At 42.5% G+C, this 20,597-nt stretch overlaps 2 protein-coding genes across 2 annotated transcripts in view; both read right to left on the bottom strand.

Annotated features, from left to right (window-relative positions):
* The window catches only part of LOC132486385 (protocadherin alpha-C2), a 97,375-nt gene extending 83,173 nt beyond the window's left edge, over nucleotides 1-14,202 (bottom strand). The window contains exon 1 of the mRNA XM_060093478.1: nucleotides 11,868-14,202. Coding sequence (XP_059949461.1) covers nucleotides 11,868-14,202 — 2,335 coding nt within the window. The remainder of the gene's footprint in view (nucleotides 1-11,867) is intronic.
* A 2,840-nt stretch (nucleotides 14,203-17,042) lies between these two features.
* Nucleotides 17,043-19,472, bottom strand: LOC132486386 (protocadherin alpha-12-like). Its single transcript, XM_060093480.1, has one exon. It carries the CDS (start codon nucleotides 19,456-19,458, stop codon nucleotides 17,083-17,085), a length of 2,376 nt encoding a protein of 791 aa, XP_059949463.1. The 5' UTR covers nucleotides 19,459-19,472; the 3' UTR covers nucleotides 17,043-17,082.
* Between the last annotated feature and the right edge of the window lie 1,125 nt (nucleotides 19,473-20,597).

The following is a 20,597-nucleotide window of genomic DNA, read 5'->3' as shown; positions in this document are numbered from 1 at the left end:
AAAAGATTTAATTAGTCTTAGGTATAAGTGGATAGCACTCTCCTAGTAGAATTTGTCCCACCATCTGCCTCCCTATCTTTAGGCATAACTGGGGTTTGTGGGAAAGTGGTATTTACTGACATAAACTGGAGTTTGTGGGAAGCAAGGGAAAGCAATATTTACTCATATAAACTGGGATCTATGGGAAAGCAACATTTAGGAGATACTTGGGATATTTGGATATCCCAAAGATGAGAAAGTCTCAAGACTTTTTTCTTTTGTATAAGATTACTAGGTGAAAAAATAAATTAATTAATTTTTAAAAAGATTACTAGGTGAATAAAATCATGAATTAACAAAACTTCTCTTTAGCAGAACCTTTCCTTTCTAATATTTCATTTTGCCAGTTTATGGCATTTTCCATAGTGTCTCCTAATTCAAATACTTTCAAGCTTTTAATTAGGTGCAAGTACAAGTTTAAGTGGACTCTGTGCAAAAACGTTGTTCTGATTTCTGCTTGGGCTCTATTGCAAAGACTGTTATAATAAAGCTCTCCCATCAAACTTGGCCGTAATCTGTAAATTCAAGAGATTTCTAGCCATAATGCATAAGTTCATATTAGAGATATTGAAGCCAAACAGGAGAATAATCTGAATACCCACCAAAGAGTTTGTCAGCAAAAGGATACTGTGCTATAAATAAGATTTTCTTAGTGCTTACGATTATTCCCTGGGAGTATGTTATGTACTTATGGGAACTAAATTAAAAGACTGGACATGACAATCACGTTAAGCAAATTTTCATCCTATAAAATAGCTTCATGTAGGGTTCAAATCAAGCCTCACAGGGTGGGAGCTGTTGGAGGGTAGAGATCTGTATCACTCAATTTTGTTTCTTAAATATCCAGCTAAGCTTTGGGCATGTAAATTAAGTGGCTATGTATCTCGATACATAGCGGCCTGGCCTACATCATTCATTGTTTCTTTTTTTACTTGAACACCTTACCAATAGCATACTACTATAGAATTTCTTTCTCAAGTTTGTACTACCAAGTTTTTCTCCATAATATAATATCATTTAAAATGTCATAGACCCTTTTTCATGAATCTTCACACTAGTTAACTCTATGCTACGTTTACTTACTAATTTTTATAACTATGTACCAATTTTTCTAAAATTACCTCTTTCTAAAATCTTATTCTATTTCATCTTCAAAGTGTACCTCTCAGATCTTAAAGTCATACTCCAGATTGGTCAAATCATATCCAAGAAGAGGACATCTAGTCCTTTCATTCTAAATACTACATATCAAGTAATAGCGAGTCTAAAATTGCTTCTGTTTCTTTAACAGCTGCATCACATAACTTTTTTATGATGGATTAAAAACTAAACTTCACATCTGTTTTTTTCTAGATGTTATTAAGACACAGATCAAAAAGTCCTAGACTTTTTTTTTTTTTTTTTGGCTGCGTTGGGTCTTTGTTGCTGCATGCGGACTTTCTCTGGTTGCGGGGAATGGGGGCTACTCTTCGTTGCTGTACACGGGCTTCTTATTGTGGTGGCTTCTCTTGTTGTGGAGCATGGGCTCTAGGGTGCACAGGCTTCAGTAGTTGTAGCACACGGGCTCAGTAGTTGTGGCTCGTGGGCTCTAGAGTGCAGGCTCAGTAGTTGTGGCTCATGGGCTTAGTTGCTCCGCGGCATGTGGGATCCTCCTGGACCAGGGCTCGAACCCGTGTCCCCCGCATTGGCAGGTGGATTCTTAACCACTGCGCCACCAGGGAAGTCCCAGTCCTAGACTTTTATACTTAATTTTTTGTGTGTGTGGTATGCAGGCCTTTCACTGTTGTGGCTTCTCCCATTGTGGAGCACAGGCTCCAGACGCGCAGACTCAGAGGCCATGGCTCACGGGCCCAGCCGCTCCGCGGCATGTGGGATCTTCCCGGACCGGGGCATGAACCCATGTCCCCTGTACCAGCAGGCGGACTCTCAACCACTGAGCCACCAGGGAAGCCCTATACTTAATTTTTTAACTCAATTTTGCTGAATGTCATTGTGTTAAGAGCTAGCCAATCTGATTCAATCACATATTTTACCTATATCAAATTTCATATTCCTACATATTTGGTAAGTAGTCACACCAGATCTTCCTCTGAGCTGCAGAAAAAATTTTCATCAAGTGTTGCTGAAAAGGAAGGCTTGCAACCATTACCAACCACCCTACCTGACATCAGTTTATTAGGAGCGCCTAACCTAAAATAAAGATCTGAGAAAGACACTATCAACGTTCTCCAAAAAGGACTCTACACAAATTCCACATTATATTAAGTTTCCAAACAAAGTATTTCCAGATCATTACTGTGATCTATATTTAAAAGAACGTTGATAAAAATTTGACAGCTGTCACAAAAAAATGGCCATCTTCATTTTAAACTGTAAAAACACTAGAATTATTCCCATGAAAAATCAGGAGCATAACAGCACACTTCATGTCATAGTTATTATTCAATACTGACTTGGATATTCTGGACAACACAAGATAAGGAAGTGTGTGTGTATGTGTGTGTATGTGTGTGTGTGTGTGTGTGTGTTAGAAAGGAGTATAAAATATACTGTTAGATGATAAATTTATAGGTAATATAATTTTCTACTCATAAAATCCCAGAGAATTAAAGAAAAAATAATTAGAACTAAAAAAGAGCTCAATGAGATGATTAGCTTAAAAATAAAAAACATACATTTCCTACATACCTTCAATAACCAGACAAAAAGTGGGATTTCTATCAATTATGGATAAATGAAAATAAACATTTTAATTTAATAAAGTTATATCTTTGATGAAACTCTTTAAAACACTTGAACTTCAACCATAGTATATATGAAGAGAAGTTACCAAGTGCCATGAAGATTGAACTACGATGAGAGAAAATGCTGAGATAGGATCCCTGCCACTGGAGACCTTGGGAAAAGCTGGTAGATTGGAGTTTTGCAGAGTAGTGCTTCACACTGAGATATAAAACCAAAGGTCCCTTGTTTGGAACAAAAACATCTAGGTACATAGGCTAAATCAGGCAGCATTTTCCTGTAAACCCATTTGTCAGTGCAAAATAGGAGAGAAAACAGGACTGAATGTGATAGTGAGCAGAGGCACCATTGTTTCAAGAGTGAACCTAAGGATATGGTAAAGTTAAGAGAAAACTCTAGATGACAAATTGCTCTGCAGCTGCCAGTTCTCATTAGTTGGAGGTATGTAAAAGCTAAGGTATACGCAAACTCCTCTAACAAATGGTAAACAAGGAAATGTTCATGTTAGTCCAGAGCACTGCTGGCCCATCCATTTACACTTTCCGCCTGCAGATAGCTGGTCCTAAAGGAACTCCTCTCAAAGATAAATAGTAGTCAAAAAAGAGCCAACATAGGATCTACATAAATATTACAAGAAGGAATAAGAAAATAAATACGAAAAATAACAGATAAGAACACACAGGTCTCTGGAATTTCCCTGGTGGTCCAGTGGTTAAGACTCCATGCTTCCACTGCAGGGGGCACATGTTCCATCCCTGGTCGGGGAACTAAGATCCCACATACGGCATGGCCTGGCCAAAACAAAAAGCAAAAAAAACAGAAAAACCCCACAGGTCTCTAGAGGTCTCTAGTCAGAAGATTTATGAAACAATTTTAAAGGGTCTCAGAGAATTAAGAACTCAAAATAAAGATACAGAATTTCAAAAAGAAAATGAAAAGGCCACAAAAGACCATGAAAGCTGAACTGATGCAATTCATGAAATAAATGGAAGAGAAATATAAAATCAGAAATATAACAGAATATATATAACAGAAATTAAAGCCACATTGGAAACAGTAAAAACGTGAACAGGCTCTGCTTGGTACATAGTCAAGAACAAGAAGAAACATTTGAGAAGGCTGAGAAAAATAAACAGAAAGAACAAACTTCCAGTTTCAGCTCCAACATGTAAAGAGCTTAGAATTTATCACTCCTTTCCTTATAATAACAAGAAGAAAAGCTGGATACATGACTTTTCCTGAACCCATCAGAGAACTGAGTTTACAGGGAAAACCTCCACCCTGAAATCTGGAGAAACAAGCAAATCCAGAGAGTCAGAGCCAAGATCTGCTTCCATGGAGCAGAAGCCACTAGAGCCAGAGGCTGGTAGGGAACACTTAAATGGAAATTTTGACAAATTGCTGAAGGCTGAGTTGTGGACTATCTTGAGAGTGAGAAACTCCTGGAGGGCACAGTTGCGGGCCCCCTACACCCAATTTTACGGGCTTTACTTTCAGGAACCCCACTAGGTTCTCAAAGTGAACATCCAAGAAACATTCCCTTGTGGCTCTGGCAGGGAGAGAGGAAGAGTACTCCTTCTGAGATATGCCCAGAGGCTTCTCCTTTCTTCTTTTAAAAAAGCAATTGTATGTAACAATATGTATAAATGTATTGCTGGGCTTATAATATATAGAAATGAAACAACTTTGCCAATTACAGTACAAAGGAGGTGGATAGAAGAACAGCTGTATTAGATAAGGAAAGGACAACGGATGGTAATTCTGATCCACATCAACAAATGAACAGAACCAGAAATGGCAAATAAGAAACACTATAAATATATAATTGATTTCCTTTTTTCTCTCAGCATCTTTAAAAGATATAAAATTATATAATGTAATAATTATAACAATGTACTTTGGGGTTTGTGATGTATAGAGATGTATATTGGTTTCCTGCAACTGCTGCAAAAAAATTACCACACATTGGGTGGCTTAAGACAGTTTTTCTCACAGTTCTGGAGGGGAGAAATCCAAACTCAAGGTGTTTGAGGGGCTGTACTGGAGGCTTCTGGAGGCTCTAGTGGAGATTCCATTCCTTGCCTCATACAGCTTTTGGTGGCTATTTGCATTGCTCCAATCTCTGCTTCTATCTTCACATGGCCTTCCCTCTGTGTCTGTGTCTTCGCTTATTCTATCTCTTATTAAAAAAACTTCTCATTGGAATTAGTGCCCACCTGGAAAATCCAGGATGAACTCATCTCAAGATCCTTAACTTAATTACATCTTCAAAGTCCTTTTTTTCCTAATAGGTCACTTTCATAGGTTCCAGGGGCTAGGAAGTGGACATATCATTTTGGAGGCCACAGTTCAACCCACTATAAGATGTAATAGCTATAATAATAATAAAGCAAAAAGGGTGGAAGAAAAAGAGCTATATAGGAGTAATATCTTTCTGTCTTAATAGAATTAAGTTAATATAAATCTGGAGATACTGTTAAGTTATAATGTATATAGTAAAGTCTAGAGAAACCACGGAGAAAATAACTCAAAAATACAGTTTAAAAAAATACAGTTTAAAATTCATTGAAGGGAGCTTCCCTGGTGGTGCAGTGGTTAAGAATTTGCCTGCCAATGCAGGGGACACGGGTTCGAGCCCTGGTCCGGGAAGATCCCACATGCTGTGGAGCAACTAAGCCCGTGCGCCGCGACTACTGAGCCTATGCTCTAGAGCCCGCGAGCCCCAACTACTGAAGCCCACGCGCCTAGAGCCCATGCCCCACAGCATGAGAAGCCACTGCAATGAGAAGCCCACGCACCACAGCAAAGAGCAGCCCCAGCTCGCTGCAACTAGAGAAAGCCTGTGTGCAGAAACGAAGACCCAACGCAGCCAAAATAAATAAATAAAATTTTTAAGATGAAAATATTAAGGACTAAATTTAACAAAAGAAATATAAAATGCATACTCTGAAGACTATAAAACATTGTTGAAAGGAATTAAACAAAATGTAAATAAATGGAGGGAAAATCCCATGGTCATGAAGATAGTATAATTTCATACTGTTAAAATTGCAATACTCCCCCACGTGATCTACAGAGTCAACAAATTCCCTGTCAAAACTAAGCTGGCTTTTTGCAGAAATTGATAAACTGATCCAAAAATTCATAAGAAAATGCAAGAACACCCAGAACAGCCAAAACAATACTGATAAAAAAGAACAAAGTTGGGCCTCCCTGGTGGCGCAAGTGGTTGAGAGTCCGCCTGCCGATGCAGGGGATGCGGGTTCGTGCCCCGGTCTGGGAGGATCCCATATGCCGCGGAGCGGCTGGGCCCGTGAGCCATGGCCACTGGGCCTGCGCGTCCGGAGCCTGTGCGTCCGGAGCCTGTGCTCCGCAACGGGGGAGGCCACAACAGTGAGAGGCCCGCATACCGCAAAAAAAAAAAAAAAAAAAAAAAAAAGAACAAAGTTGGAGCACTAATGATTCTTGATTTAAAAACTAGGTACAGGGCTTCCCTGGTGGCGCAGTGGTTGAGAGTCTGCCTGCCGATGCAGGGGACACGGGTTCGTGCCCCAGTCCGGGGGGATCCCACATGCCACAGAGCGGCTGGGCCCGTGAGCCATGGCCGCTGAGCCTGTGCGTCCGGAGCCTGTGCTCCACAACGGGAGAGGCCACAGCAGTGAGGGGCCTGCGTACCGCATAAAAAAAAAAAAAAAATACTAGGTACAAAGTTACAATAATCAAGAGAATGTGGTAGTGGGATAAGGATAGACATATAGATCAATGGAATATAATTGAGAATTCAGAAATAAATTCCCACATTTATTCATCAGTTGATTTTCAACAATGGTTCCCAAACACTTCAATGGGAAAAGAATAATTCTTTTTCAATAAGTGATGTCAAGACAACTGAATATCCACTTGCAAAGGAATGAAGTTGGACCACTACATCACATTATATACAAAAATTAACTCAAAAATGGATCAAATGACACCAGCAAGATGTCAGAATAGAAAGTTTCAGCCCTAATTCTCTCACAAAAATACCAATTCGTAGTGATATATGTAATAAAATACCTTTGCAAAAATTCCATAATCAACTTAAGAAGTTGGGAGTACCTAAGTGAGCATAAAGCTGAAACAGCTGTATTGAAACAAATAAGAGTAATTTTACTTTACTCACATCAGCCCCTCCCCCAAGCTGGCACAGCTCAGCACCAGGAAAAAACACCCTGGTTCACTACTCCACCTTTGAGGGGAAAGAGAAGAGTAGAGCATGTGTCCAATGTTTCAGCTTCTTGGAGGGCTGCCTGGGGGACTAGTTTTTATATTGCCTCACTCAGAGAACGGATGGAACTGGCGTAGTTTGGATGCCTGAGAGCCATGAAGAACAAAGAATAGCAAGGGGGCAGCTAGCTCCCTTGGGAAGGAGAAAGAAGAGTGTGAATCCAGCCTTTCAGGTTTTTGGAGGGCTGCTCAAGGAACTGGTATCTTTCTCACCTGACTTGGAGCTGTCAGGGAACCCAGATACTTTAGATGCCTAGTGGCCACTGAGAACAAGGGAGAACAGCTTGCTGCTATAGAAACAGAAAATTGAAATGTGACAGAAAAACAGTAGAAGGAGCAAGAGAGATCATTTTAAAGTATCTGATCAAGAGATGCAAAAAGAAAAAATAGTGAAAAGGAATGAAGAAAGACTATGGGACTTAAGGGACACCATTAAAAGAAATAATCACTGGAGTTTCAGAAGAAGAGAGAGAGAAACGGGTACAAAGCTTATATAAATAGTGATGAGAACTTCCCAAACCTGGGGAGGGATTTGGACATCCATGTTCATGAAGCCAATAGGTCACCCCAAATTTTCAATGCAAAACCATCTTCTTCAAGACAAATTATAATAAAACTGTGTAAAATCAAAGATGAAAAGAGAATTTTTAAAGCAACAAGAGAAAAAAGTTTATATTAAACAAGACAACCCCTATAAGGCTATCAGCAGATTTCTCAGCAGAAGCATTATATGCCAGGAGAGAGTGGGATGATATATTCAAAGAGCTGAAAGAAAAAAAATGCCAACCTCGAACACTTTTCTCTACAAAGTTGACCTTCAGAAATGAAGGTGAGGACTTCCCTGGTGGTGCAGTGGTTAAGAATCCACCTGCCAATGCAGGGGACACAGGTTCAAGCCCTGGTCCGGGAAGATCCCACATGCCGCAGACCAACTAAGCCTGTGCACCACAACTACTGAGCCTGCACTCTAGAGCTCGCATGCCACAACTACTGAAGCCTGCGTGCCTAGAGACTGTGCTCCACAACAAGAGAAGCCACTGCAGTGAGAAGCCTGTGCACTGCAAGGAAGAGTAGCCCTGCTCGCCGCAACTAGAGAAAGCCCACGCACAGCAACAAAGACCCAACACAGCCAAAACTAAATTAATTAATTAATTTTAAAAAAGAGAAAGAAATGGAGGTGAGATAAAGACTTTCCCAAACAAACAAAAGCCGAGGGAGTTCATCACCATTAGATGTGCCTTACAAGAAATGCTGAAAGGAGTTCTTCAAGATGAAATGAAAGGCTACTAACTGGTAACATGAAAACATATGAAAATACACAATACACTCGTAAAGGTAAGTATATAGTCAGATTCAGAATAATCTAATACTGTAATATGATGGCATCATAACCACTTAACTCTAGTGTAAGGGTTAAAAAACAAAAGTGTTAAAAATAGATATAGCTATAATAAGTTGCTAATGGATACACAATATAAAAAGATGTCAAGGACTTCCCTGGTGAGGCAGTGGTTAAGAATCCGCCTGCCAGGGCAGGGGACACGGGTTCGAGCCCTGGCCCGGGAAGATCCCACATGTCGCGGAGCAGCTAAGCCTGTGCGCCACAACTACTGAGCCTGCACTCTAGATCCTGCGAGCCACTACTACTGAGCCCGCGTGCCACAACTACTGAAGCCCACGCACCTAGAGCCCGTGCTCCACAACAAGAGAAGCCCCGCTCACTGCAACTAGAGAAAGCCTGTGTGCAGCAACAAAGACCCAACACAGCCAAAAATAAATAAATAAATAAATAAATAAAATGTTAAAGGATGTCAATTATGGCAACAAAAACATAAAGTAAGGGAAGAGGGCTTCCCTGGTGGCACAGTGGTTAAGAATCCTCCTGCTGATTCAGGGGACACGGGTTTGAGCCCTGGTCCGGGAAGATCTCACATGCCGTGGAGCAACTAAGCCCATGCGCCACACTACTGAGCCTGTGCTCTAGAGCCCGTGAGCCACAACTACTGAGCCTGCGTGCCACAATACTGAAGCCTGCGTGCCACACTACTGAAGCTTGCGTGCCTAGAGCCTGTGCTCCACAACAAGAGAAGCAACCACAGTGAGAAGCCCGCACACTGCAATGAAGAGTAGCCCCTGCTCACCTCAACTAGAGAAAGCCCGCGTGCAGCAACAAAGACCCAATGCAGCCAAAATTTAAAAATGGATAAATAAAATAAAATTTTAAAAATAAATAAAAATAAAGTAAGGGGAGAGTAGAAGAGTAGAGTTTTTGTATGTGATAAAAGTTAGTTTGAAATAGGCTGTTATAGCTATAAGACATTTCAAGTAAGCCACAGGGTAACAACAAAATAAACAAACAAAAAACCAGAGTACGTATGTACACACAAGATAAAGAAAAGGGAATCACAGTATACCCCAATGGAAAATCATCAGTTCACAAAAGAAGATAGCAAGAGAGGAGGAAAAGAACAAAGGAACTACAAAACAACCAGAAAACGATGAACAAGATGGCAATAGTAAGTTCTTGCCTATCAATTATTACTTTAAATGTAAGTGGAATAAATTGTCCAATCAATTTATAGGTTTAAAAAAAAAGAAAAAGTAAAAACCAGCTACATGTTGCCTCCAAGACATTCACTCTCAAAATGAAGATATGGAAAAAAGACATTCCATGCAAATGGAAACCAAAAGAGAGAGCAGAGGTATCTATACATATATCAGACAAAATCGACTGTAAGTCGATTAAGTAGAAAACTGTAACAAGAGACAAAGAAAGCCATTAATAGTGATAAAGTGGTCAATTTATCAAAAGGATATAACAATTGTAAATAAATATGCACCTAACATCAGAGTACATAAATATATAAAACAAATACTAACAGATCTGAAGGAACTAATAGACAACATTACAATATCCACTTTCATCAATGGATAGATCATCCAGAAAGAAAACCAATGAGGAAACATCGAACTTGAACTATACTTCACATCCAATGTACCTAACGGATATACACAGAACATTTCATCCAAGGGCAGCAGAATATACATTCTTCTCAAGCACACATGGAACATTCTCCAGGATAGATCAGATATTAGGTTCAAAACAAGTGTAAGCAAATTTTAAAAGACTGAAATCATATGAAGTATCTTTTCCAACCACAATGGTCTAATATGCGGAAATTAACACGCTCCTGGAAACCAAGGGGTCAAAGATGAAATCAATGGGAAATTCAAAATATCTTGAAACAAGTGAAAATGAAAACACAACATATCAAAACTTATGAGGTGAAGCAAAAGCAGTGCTAAGAAGGAGGTTTATAGCAATAAATGCCTACGTTAAGAAAAAATGACCTCACTTATGTGGAATCTAACAAACAAACTCATAGATACAGAGAACAAATTGGTAGTTGCCAGATGCAAGGGGTGGAGGGTGGGTGAAATGGGTGAAGGTGGTCAAAAGAGACAAACTGACAGTTATAAAATAAATAAGCCCTGGTGATGTAATGTACAGAATGACTATAGGTGACTATAGTTAATAATGCTGTATTATATATTTGAAAGTTGCTAAAGAATAGATCTTAAAAGTTCTCATTAAAAGAAAAAAAATTTTGTAACTATGTATAGTGATGAACGTTAAGTAGATTTATTGTGGTGATCATTTCACAATAGATACAAATATTGAATCATTAGGTTGTACATCTGAAACTAATATAGTATTATATGTAAATTATACTTATTTTTTAAATTAAATTAAATTTAAAAACAAATGTTTGTTAAATGAATTTAATTAATGAATGTTCAATCTAAAAGGAAGATCTTCCTAACTAAACCTAGAGACATTAAAATCCATAACAGAAAAACAGAGAAATTTTTAAAACAATTTTATATGGTAAAATATACCCTAAACAAATCAATATATAGGAGGAAAAATTTTTGTGGTATAGATGGAAGATAAAAGCTAATTATTTGGGACTTCCACAGCCAAAAATAAAAAGATAATTTAATTAATTTTTAAAAAATGATACATCCAGAGTGTGGAGTACTACACAGCTATTAAAAGTGTCAGATTTGTAGGGATTTCCACGAGGTATTGGTGACTGAGAAATGTAAAATGCATTATCTCTTCTAATAAATTATCCAAAAGAAACAATAACAAAAAACCCACCAGGTGTATGCATGTGTATGAATAATTAACTGAACATAAAAATGTTGAAGGAAATCATAAGGTTCTTCATATTGGATATCATACAGGGGAACAGTGATGTCTCTAGAGGAAAATGAGGAGGAAGCAAACAAAAAAAGATTTTTTAAAAAGAAAGAAAAATGCACCTTTAAAAAGATTTTATGTTAAAAGTTATGGCACTGTTCAAAACAAACCTGTATGTGGGTAGATGGATATATTTTTAAAATAAAGAGATTTTAAAGTGTTTAATTATGGTTACCTCATTAAAGCAAAAGTTTTCTAAATGCTCAAGTACTCACAATGTGGAGTTTCTTGAAAATGCTCATGTAGGTAATAAATACTTTAAAACTATTAAGAATACAACAAAAACAAATAATTAACATTATGAACAATATTATGGCTTTTGCCTTAAGATTTCAATCTGAAGAATAATGAAACTAATGATGTCAGTAACACTCATGAAATACCATAATGATGAGCAAAATTAAAGAACGATCTTAAAATTGAGATTGAAGAATCTTAAATAGAAAACTCTGAGGAGGGCTAAAACAATAAGAAAATTTCAAATACGACCTCACCTCTTTCAACTGTTCTGAATCTGGTTCTATTTCACCTGTTACCGCTGCAGAACTCAGACAAGGAGGAAGGCTGGGGCTGAAGGCCATGAGGTCTGCCTTGGGCGGCCCCTCCCCAGAGCACACCCTCTGCCGCCTCTGCTGCGAGTAAGACCAGCTCCCCACCGCGCTGGAGCACACCAGCGTGGGCTTCCCGGGCCCGCACGCGCCCTCGCTGGGCGGCGCCGAGCACCGCAGCGCCGTGTACAGCAGCAGCGTGAGCACCAACAGGCTGGACACCGAGCAGATGGCGATGATCAGGTACACGTTCACATCCACCAGAGCGGCCTCCGCGCCAGCGGCGCCCGTCGACGCCCGCGAAGAGGCCTTGGGCGCCTGGCCGCTGTCCTCCAGCGACAGCAGCACGGTGGCCGTGGCCGTCAGCGCCGGCTCGCCGTGGTCCTTCACCAGCACCAGCAGGCGCTGGCGCGGTGCGTCCGCCTCGTCCAGGGCGCGCGTCGTGCTGATCTCGCCCGTGTACAGCCCCACGCGGAACGGGCTGCGCGCGCCACCCGCCGCCGGCTGCAGCTCGTACGACAGCCACGCGTTGTAGCCCGAGTCCGCGTCCACCGCGCGCACCTTCGCCACCACGTGGCCCGCGCCCACCGACCGCGCCACCAGCTGGCTCAGCGCGCCCGCCCCGCCGCCCGGCCCGGGCAGCAGCAGTGCGGGCGCGTTGTCGTTCTCGTCCAGCACGAACACCTGCAGCGTCACGTTGCTGCCCAGAGGCGGCACGCCCGCGTCGCGCGCGCTCACCTGGAACTGCAGCAGCTCCAGCTCCTCGTGGTCCAGCGGCTGCAGCGCGTACACCTTGCCGCTCTCCGCGTGCACCGACACGTAGCTCGACAGCGCTCGCTCGCCCACCCGCCGCTCCACCAGCGAGTAGGACACCAGCGCGTTCTCCCGCGCGTCCGCGTCCCGCGCCGACACCGTGAAGATGTGGCAGCCGGGTAGGTTATTCTCCTTCACCAACACCGTGTACTCGGGCTGCGCGAACGCGGGCGCGTTGTCGTTCACGTCGGCCACCTCCACGGACACGCTGGCTGTGGCCGACAGGGAAGGCGAGCCCGCGTCCCGCGCTGTCACCACCACCTCATAGTTCGCCACGCTCTCGCGGTCCAAGGCGCTGTCAAGCACTAGTGAATAGTAATTCTTGAAGGTGGACACCAGCTTGAAGGGGCTGTGGGGCATCAGAGAGCAGGTCACCTGCCCGTTGGCGCCGGAGTCGCGGTCGGACACGCTGATCAAGGCGATGACAGTGCCCACCTGAGCGTCCTCTCGCACCGGAAGAGCCAAAGAAGTGACGGTAACTTCTGGGGCGTTATCATTTATATCTACTATTTCCACCAAAATGGTACAATGACCCGCCATTGGAATATTCCCGTTGTCAACTGCTTCCACGGATATTTCATACAATTTCTTTTCTTCGAAATCCAATTTATCTTTTGTCCGAATTTCTCCGCTGCCGGGATTTATGGAAAACGCATATAATACTGCAGGCGATACAGGTCTTCTAAATGAGTAGATTATGTCTGCATTTGTACCATCATCAGAATCTGTGGCATTTAGTTTGATCACTAATGTTCCATTAAATGCATTCTCTAACATTCTCACTTTATAAATTAAGTGGTCAAATTCTGGGGCGTTATCATTCACATCCAGGATTGTAATCAGCAGCTGAACTGTGCCGGTCAGCTCGGGTTTGCCTCCATCACTAGCTGTCAATAATAAACTATGTTCCTGAATTTCCTCTCTGTCCAATGATTTCCTTAACACAAGCGATAACGAAGACGTTTGTTCACGGTTGTTTTGTGTGCCCAAAGTGAAATAATCGTTGGGATAGACTCGGTAGGTCAAGGCGGAGTTTACTCCAATATCTGCATCAGATGCGCCATCTAGTGGGAACCGAGTTTCCGGAGGTCTAGATTCAGCGATGATTATTCTTTTTTCACTTTCAGGGAACACAGGCGGGTTGTCGTTAATATCTGTAACTTCCACCTCCACATGAAACACCTGCAGCGGCTTATCCACGATCACCTCCATGTGGATGCTGCACTCCGCGCTCCACCCGCACAGCTCCTCCCGGTCGATCCGAGAATTCACAAACAAAATGCCATTCTGCAGATTTACCTCCAAAAGGTCCCCGCGGCCTTTGGACGCCACCCGGAACAGGCGCGGCACCAGCTCCGCCAGCTCCAGCCCCAGGTCCTGGGCGATGCGGCCCACGAAGGTGCCGTGTTTGGCCTCCTCCGGAACCGAGTAGTGGACCTGGCCGCTCCCCGTCTCCCAGGCTGTGAGGAACAGAAGCGAGAGAAGCAAAAGCCGAGCTCCTGGGCCTCCTCTCCAGGAAAACAGCATGGTACACTCAAAAGCCTTCAGAGATAACTGAAGTATATAGACTATCTTAAATGCCTTTCAAGGTCTAATTTTACGGGCTTCTATTGCGGGAGAATTCACTAGAGGTTTTCCACTATCTGCCAAATTTTCTGCGGGGAGGAAAGAGGGGAGGCTCTTTCTTCGAGGAATTGTTCTCAGTGAAGAGCGACACCATGCGCATGAATGTGTAAGTGTAAAAATGACTCGGTCCATATTTTTGGTTGATGTAGCGGGTTTTTTTTTTCTTCTTGCATTTCGTGACATTTTTCATTGCAAATACGTAATGGAAGATTAAATGTTTTTCTTTCCACCAACAGTAAATCACTGTATTCTGCTCAGCACTGGATGCTAGTTGAAATTGGTTGATGAGTTCCATCTTTCCACAAGTACATTTTTGCATGTGTAAAACGTGGTGCAGAATTTGTAAAAAGAGGTAATATTCTACATTTGCTTTTAGAACTCAGACTCTAGTTCTGCACAGCTTTGTAGATTTGGGTGGGAATGTCCTTTTCCTGTAATATTTTTGAGACCTATTCACACAACTCCCTTGACTCAAAATGGAAACATAACGAATCACATAAGAATAAAACAGATGAATGTGGAAATTCGGTAACTGATATACAAGATTTTAAATAAACACAATATTTATAAATTCCCCCAAATATGACTGTGAAATTTGGATAAAATATTTGTATTCGAAGGAAATGTCCATCAATGTGCGTATGAGTTTGTATGTGCATGTGTGTGTACCATAAACACCCAATGTAGATCATTTAGATATAACAGTATTTTAAAGTTCTGGATTCTCTTTGTATAAAACATGCCAAGAACTAGTATATTATGTATTTGCTAGAAATGAAATTACTACCAATAGGTTAAATTTCCCTCTTCTCTCTCCTTATCTTACACCATCACTGGAGAAACTCCTACTATCATTTAAACTGACTGATTTTCCAAGTAACAACAGGTAGATACAGATGTTAACACATCTCTAGCAAGGAAGAAAGGAAGGGAGTCTTACTTTTAACTAATACTGTACCTATCTTTACCAAGTCACCAAGATCCAGGCCAAATAGGGCTAGGAAAGAAAGAACATAGCTCCAATAATTCTCTTGCCTGTTTTGTGCACAACTCTGCAGGAAATAAGAGTTGGGTTCATTTCTGAATCTTTGCTCCCCTCTGAAAATGTGAGTAGAGCATTTGGTATTCTCTCACCCTCATCTTCCTCATTGCTCCATTACTTTTATTAACATACCTTTACTCTTATAATGGGAATAGTTTTTTGGTTCTAATTGTTCTTGTCTATCAGGCCCTACCTGTCTCATTTATCTCTCCACCTAACCTAGACTACACAGTCAACCATTTAAAACATGCCCTTCCAGACACCCTAAAGGCACACACCTACTTATAACACCCCTCTAACATTTACCTTCCAACACACAGCCTAACTATCCGTTTTCTACATTCCTTCTACTGAGCTTCTCAGTGTGTTAGTCACTTAACCAGGATTACTATATTCCCTACAAGTTTACTCTCACCTTTACCCCAGTTGAGCCCTCAAGTGAATTCATACTTCCTGCCTACAGAGATTCTTCCATATTTTCTTCTCTCTTCTCAAATTCTCAGCCTCATCCCCACAACCTGGTTCTCAGATGATTTACCCACAGATATAAGTCATCAAATATGAACTCAATGGCTCTCTTCTTATGTCAACATTTTTCTTTATATTCTCTATTACTCATTCCCTACTAAGGAAAAATCGCCCCACTTTTAAGGCCAACCCTATGCTCTTATTTTTTCTCTATTCTATTCTCTTTCATATTTTTCATCTTCATCTTCATTCTTTCTCTGCCTGTCTCATCTTCAGTATCTCCCTCTTTACTTGCTTCTTTCCCTCTCACTAAAAGACACTCTGGAAAGGCTTTGTGTGGAAGAAAGTTACAAGATGTAAAATGCATTTTAGAAGATTCACCTGATAATTGTGTCAGAGCAGTAGTACGCAATAATGAGTTGGTGATCCTTCAAAACTGAGTTTGAGCCACTTTGCACAGTCTATGTGGCTTAAGTTTCAGACTTCTTAAAGTAAAATTCCGATGATAAATATTGTACCTGCACCATAGGAGTGATATGATAATTAAATAAGATAATACAATTAAAGATCCTAGAACAGGTTCTGGAAAATAATAGGGGACCAATAAGAATTCTTATGTTTTATTGAATCAAAGAAATGTTATTAATTGTAAGATGCACCATTACTTGTGTGCTACCAAGAAAAAAAGCCAATTAAATTATTGTAAACCATCAATTATAAGGTGCATCCTGCTTTAGATGGATATTATAATATTTTAATGTTATTATACTTATGTAAATAAGAACAATACTGTAGCCAATCCCAATTGAAAGAAAGAAGGCACTCCATGGGAATAACATAAAATTATTCATCTTAGCATTAATAACATAATTTTTATTATCGTTATAATACTCAAAAGGAGATTACTGGAATTATATTGGTGGACAACAAGGCTATTTTACAAGCCTATGCACATAAAGAGCAGTAAAAGAATCCAGTTAATGATATCTGGGAACTCTCTGCACTAACCTTGCAAATTTTCTTTAATCATGAAATTAAGTACAAATTAAAAATAAATTTGAGTTATCAGAACCTAGACAGTTTTCACTCAAATGTACTTATATCTTTCAAGGCTAACCATTCATAGATAATATGAAAAATTATAGAACGAGAAAAATTTTAAATGGGGTGATCCCTGGCTTCCATTTCATCTTTATCTCATTATTTAATATTACTTGAAAAGTTGGGCTAATACACGAAAAGTTCAAAATGACTAATATACTTGAATGATATCAAGGACTTACTTCACTGGAAGGACTTAAACAATCTTCTCCTGAAGGTGGAAGACAGGGACTGAAGGCCATGAGATCAGCCTTGGGTGGCCCCTCCCCAGAGCACACCCTCTGCCGCCTCTGCTGCGAGTAAGACCAGCTCCCCACCGCGCTGGAACACACCAGCGTGGGCTTCCCGGGCCCGCACGCGCCCTCGCTGGGCGGCGCCGAGCACCGCAGCACCGTGTACAGCAGCAGCGTGAGCACCAACAGGCTGGACACCGCGCAGATGGCGATGATCAGGTACACGTTCACATCCACCAGAGCGGCCTCCGCGCCAGCGGCGCCCGTCGACGCCCGCGAAGAGGCCTTGGGCGCCTGGCCGCTGTCCTCCAGCGACAGCAGCACGGTGGCCGTGGCCGTCAGCGCCGGCTCGCCGTGGTCCTTCACCAGCACCAGCAGGCGCTGGCGCGGTGCGTCCGCCTCGTCCAGGGCGCGCGTCGTGCTGATCTCGCCCGTGTACAGCCCCACGCGGAACGGGCTGCGCGCGCCACCCGCCGCCGGCTGCAGCTCGTACGACAGCCACGCGTTGTAGCCCGAGTCCGCGTCCACCGCGCGCACCTTCGCCACCACGTGGCCCGCGCCCACCGACCGCGCCACCAGCTGGCTCAGCGCGCCCGCCCCGCCGCCCGGCCCGGGCAGCAGCAGTGCGGGCGCGTTGTCGTTCTCGTCCAGCACGAACACCTGCAGCGTCACGTTGCTGCCCAGAGGCGGCACGCCCGCGTCGCGCGCGCTCACCTGGAACTGCAGCAGCTCCAGCTCCTCGTGGTCCAGCGACTGCAGCGCGTACACCTTGCCGCTCTCCGCGTGCACCGACACGTAGCTCGACAGCGCTCGCTCGCCCACCCGCCGCTCCACCAGCGAGTAGGACACCAGCGCGTTCTCCCGCGCGTCCGCGTCCCGCGCCGACACCGTGAAGATGTGGCAGCCGGGCGGGTTGTTCTCTTTCACCAACACCGTGTACTCGGGCTGCGCGAACGCGGGCGCGTTGTCGTTCACGTCGGCCACCTCCACGGACACGCTGGCTGTGGCCGACAGGGAAGGCGAGCCCGCGTCCCGCGCTGTCACCACCACCTCATAGTTCGCCATACTCTCGCGATCCAAGGCGCTGTCAAGCACCAGCGAATAGTAATTCTTGAAGGTGGACACCAGCTTGAAGGGGACCTGGGGTGTTAGTGAGCAGGTCACCTGCCCGTTGGCGCCGGAGTCGCGGTCGGACACGCTGATCAAGGAGATGACGGTGCCCACCTGAGCGTCCTCTCTCACTGGGAGCGACAGCGAAGTGATCATTACCTCGGGGGTATTGTCATTCAGGTCCTGAACTTCCACCAGGACCGTGCAGTGACCTGCCATAGAAGGAATCCCTTTATCAATAGCGTTAACCTGAATTTCATACTCATTATTCTCTTCAAAATCCAGTTTCCCATAAATCCTAATTTCACCTGTTTCTGCATTTATTGAAAACATACATTTCTCACTCACAGGCAGAATCATTCTGATTCCATAGGAAATTTCTTTATTTGGTCCTTCGTCTAGATCAGAAGCGTTTAGTTGAATCACTCTGGTGTTGTTTGGGACATTTTCAAACAGCACTACTTTATAGCCAGGCGTATCAAACTCAGGAGCGTTGTCATTAACATCCAGGATGGTTATTTGAATCTGAACAGATCCTGTTAGTTCGGGTTTACCGCCATCCACAGCGGTCAGCAATATATTAAGTTCTGGCATTTCTTCTCTATCCAATGACTTCCGAAGAATGAGTTCAGGCAATATACTTTTATCGGTTTTCGTTATTACTTTAAGAGTAAAATACTCATTTAGACTTAACCTATAGGTCACAAGAGAGTTTAGGCCGATATCCGCATCGGAAGCGCCCTCTAGAGGAAAACGAGAGTCCAGAGGAGCAGATTCAGAAATAAGTACCTTTTGTTCTCCTCTGAACACCGGCGGGTTATCGTTAATGTCCTTCACCTCCACCGCCACATGAAACACCTGCAGCGGCCGGTCCACGATCACCTCCAGGTGGATGCTGCACTCCGCGCTCCGCCCGCACAGCTCCTCCCGGTCGATCCGAGAATTCACAAACAAAATGCCATTCTGCAGATTTACCTCCAGAAGGTCCCCGCGGCCTTTGGACGCCACCCGGAACAGACGCGGCACCAGCTCCGTCAGCTCCAGCCCAAGGTCCTGGGCGATGCGGCCCACGAAGGTGCCGTGTTTGGCTTCCTCAGAGACCGAATAATGGACCTGGCCGCTCCCCGTCTCCCATGCTGCGAGGAGCAGAAGCGAAAGCAGCAGGCGCCGAGCTTCGAAGCCTCCTCGCCAGGAAAACTCCATTGCAGACAAAGAGATCTCTGAGGTGAGACTGTCAGTTTTAAGAGATAGCTTGCCTGCCAACATTTATGACCAGTCTCCCCTTCTGTAAGTATACATTTAGTAAATTTTACCCAGCATTCCTGTCAATATGGAGTCGATTATTCTGTGGATGTTTGGAATCTGGACATGGAGACAAAGTTTTCCCTTTTCACCTTTTGAGTGTACAGCGACATCATGTGACTGATTATGTAAGTACAAGAAAGACCCTGAGGTTCTTTTTGGTTTAGCCACTTTTTGGTTCACTTTAAATCTATTTCGACTTTTTGGATATTTTCATGGATCATTTGTAAATGCCTATTTATTTAATATACATGATATTTTTAACAAAGTACAATAATTCTATTATACTTCAGTTTTTAGAATATTCTGCTTCAAAGTCGATCATAAAATAATCATTGAAATGTGGCATGTCAGAAGCTACTCCTTAGCTATCATGGCCAATAAAATAAAGAATAATATACCTCACCTCTGCCCTTATATTGCTTACAATTCACATTTGTAGTGATTTGCATCCTTCAAAAGCACTTCATTCTAAGAGTTTAGGAGAAAGTCAAGAATTCCCTCAAATAGTAAAGGAAAAGAAACAAATATTTCATTCATATAACTTATTTTATTCATAAATCTGGTGAATATTATAATTCATCATAAATATGGAAGATGTTTTTGGTTCCTTGATGCTCAAATGTGATTACTTTTCATACAACTGCTCTCATTCACATAATATGTTGAAAAATGAAGCTTTGGTATGGATTCTGGAATATTTTACTCTAGCAGGAGTAAAGGATTTTTCTGTAAAATGTTGAGTCAAAGCCTCCAAATTTCATAGTATGCTGAAGTGGCAGTAGAGCACTAATATGAAAAAGATCACGTGAAATGTTTTGGAGCCCAATCTCATTGACAAAAGTCAAAAAACTTCATAATGACCATTTAGTTTCCCTCTAAATCTTTCCTTCCAGGCCATTTAGTAGTTACACAGAATATGCTTCTCTTCAGAAATGACAATGGTGACTATGATTCAAGGGAGAATAAAAAGACTTCATAATTTTATTCATTAATTCAAGACCAGCTTTAAGGGAAAACAAAACACAGATAAGATCCCA

Source organism: Mesoplodon densirostris, chromosome 3, assembly GCF_025265405.1.
Source record: "Mesoplodon densirostris isolate mMesDen1 chromosome 3, mMesDen1 primary haplotype, whole genome shotgun sequence".
In the NCBI taxonomy this organism is placed as follows: Eukaryota; Metazoa; Chordata; class Mammalia; order Artiodactyla; family Ziphiidae; genus Mesoplodon; species Mesoplodon densirostris.
This window is presented reverse-complemented; position numbering and strand designations above follow the sequence as displayed.

Excerpts from the sequence above, each read along its gene's own strand:
- LOC132486386 (XM_060093480.1), bottom strand. The coding sequence starts at position 19,458 with ATGGAGTTTTCCTGGCGAGGAGGCTTCGAAGCTCGGCGCCTGCTGCTT.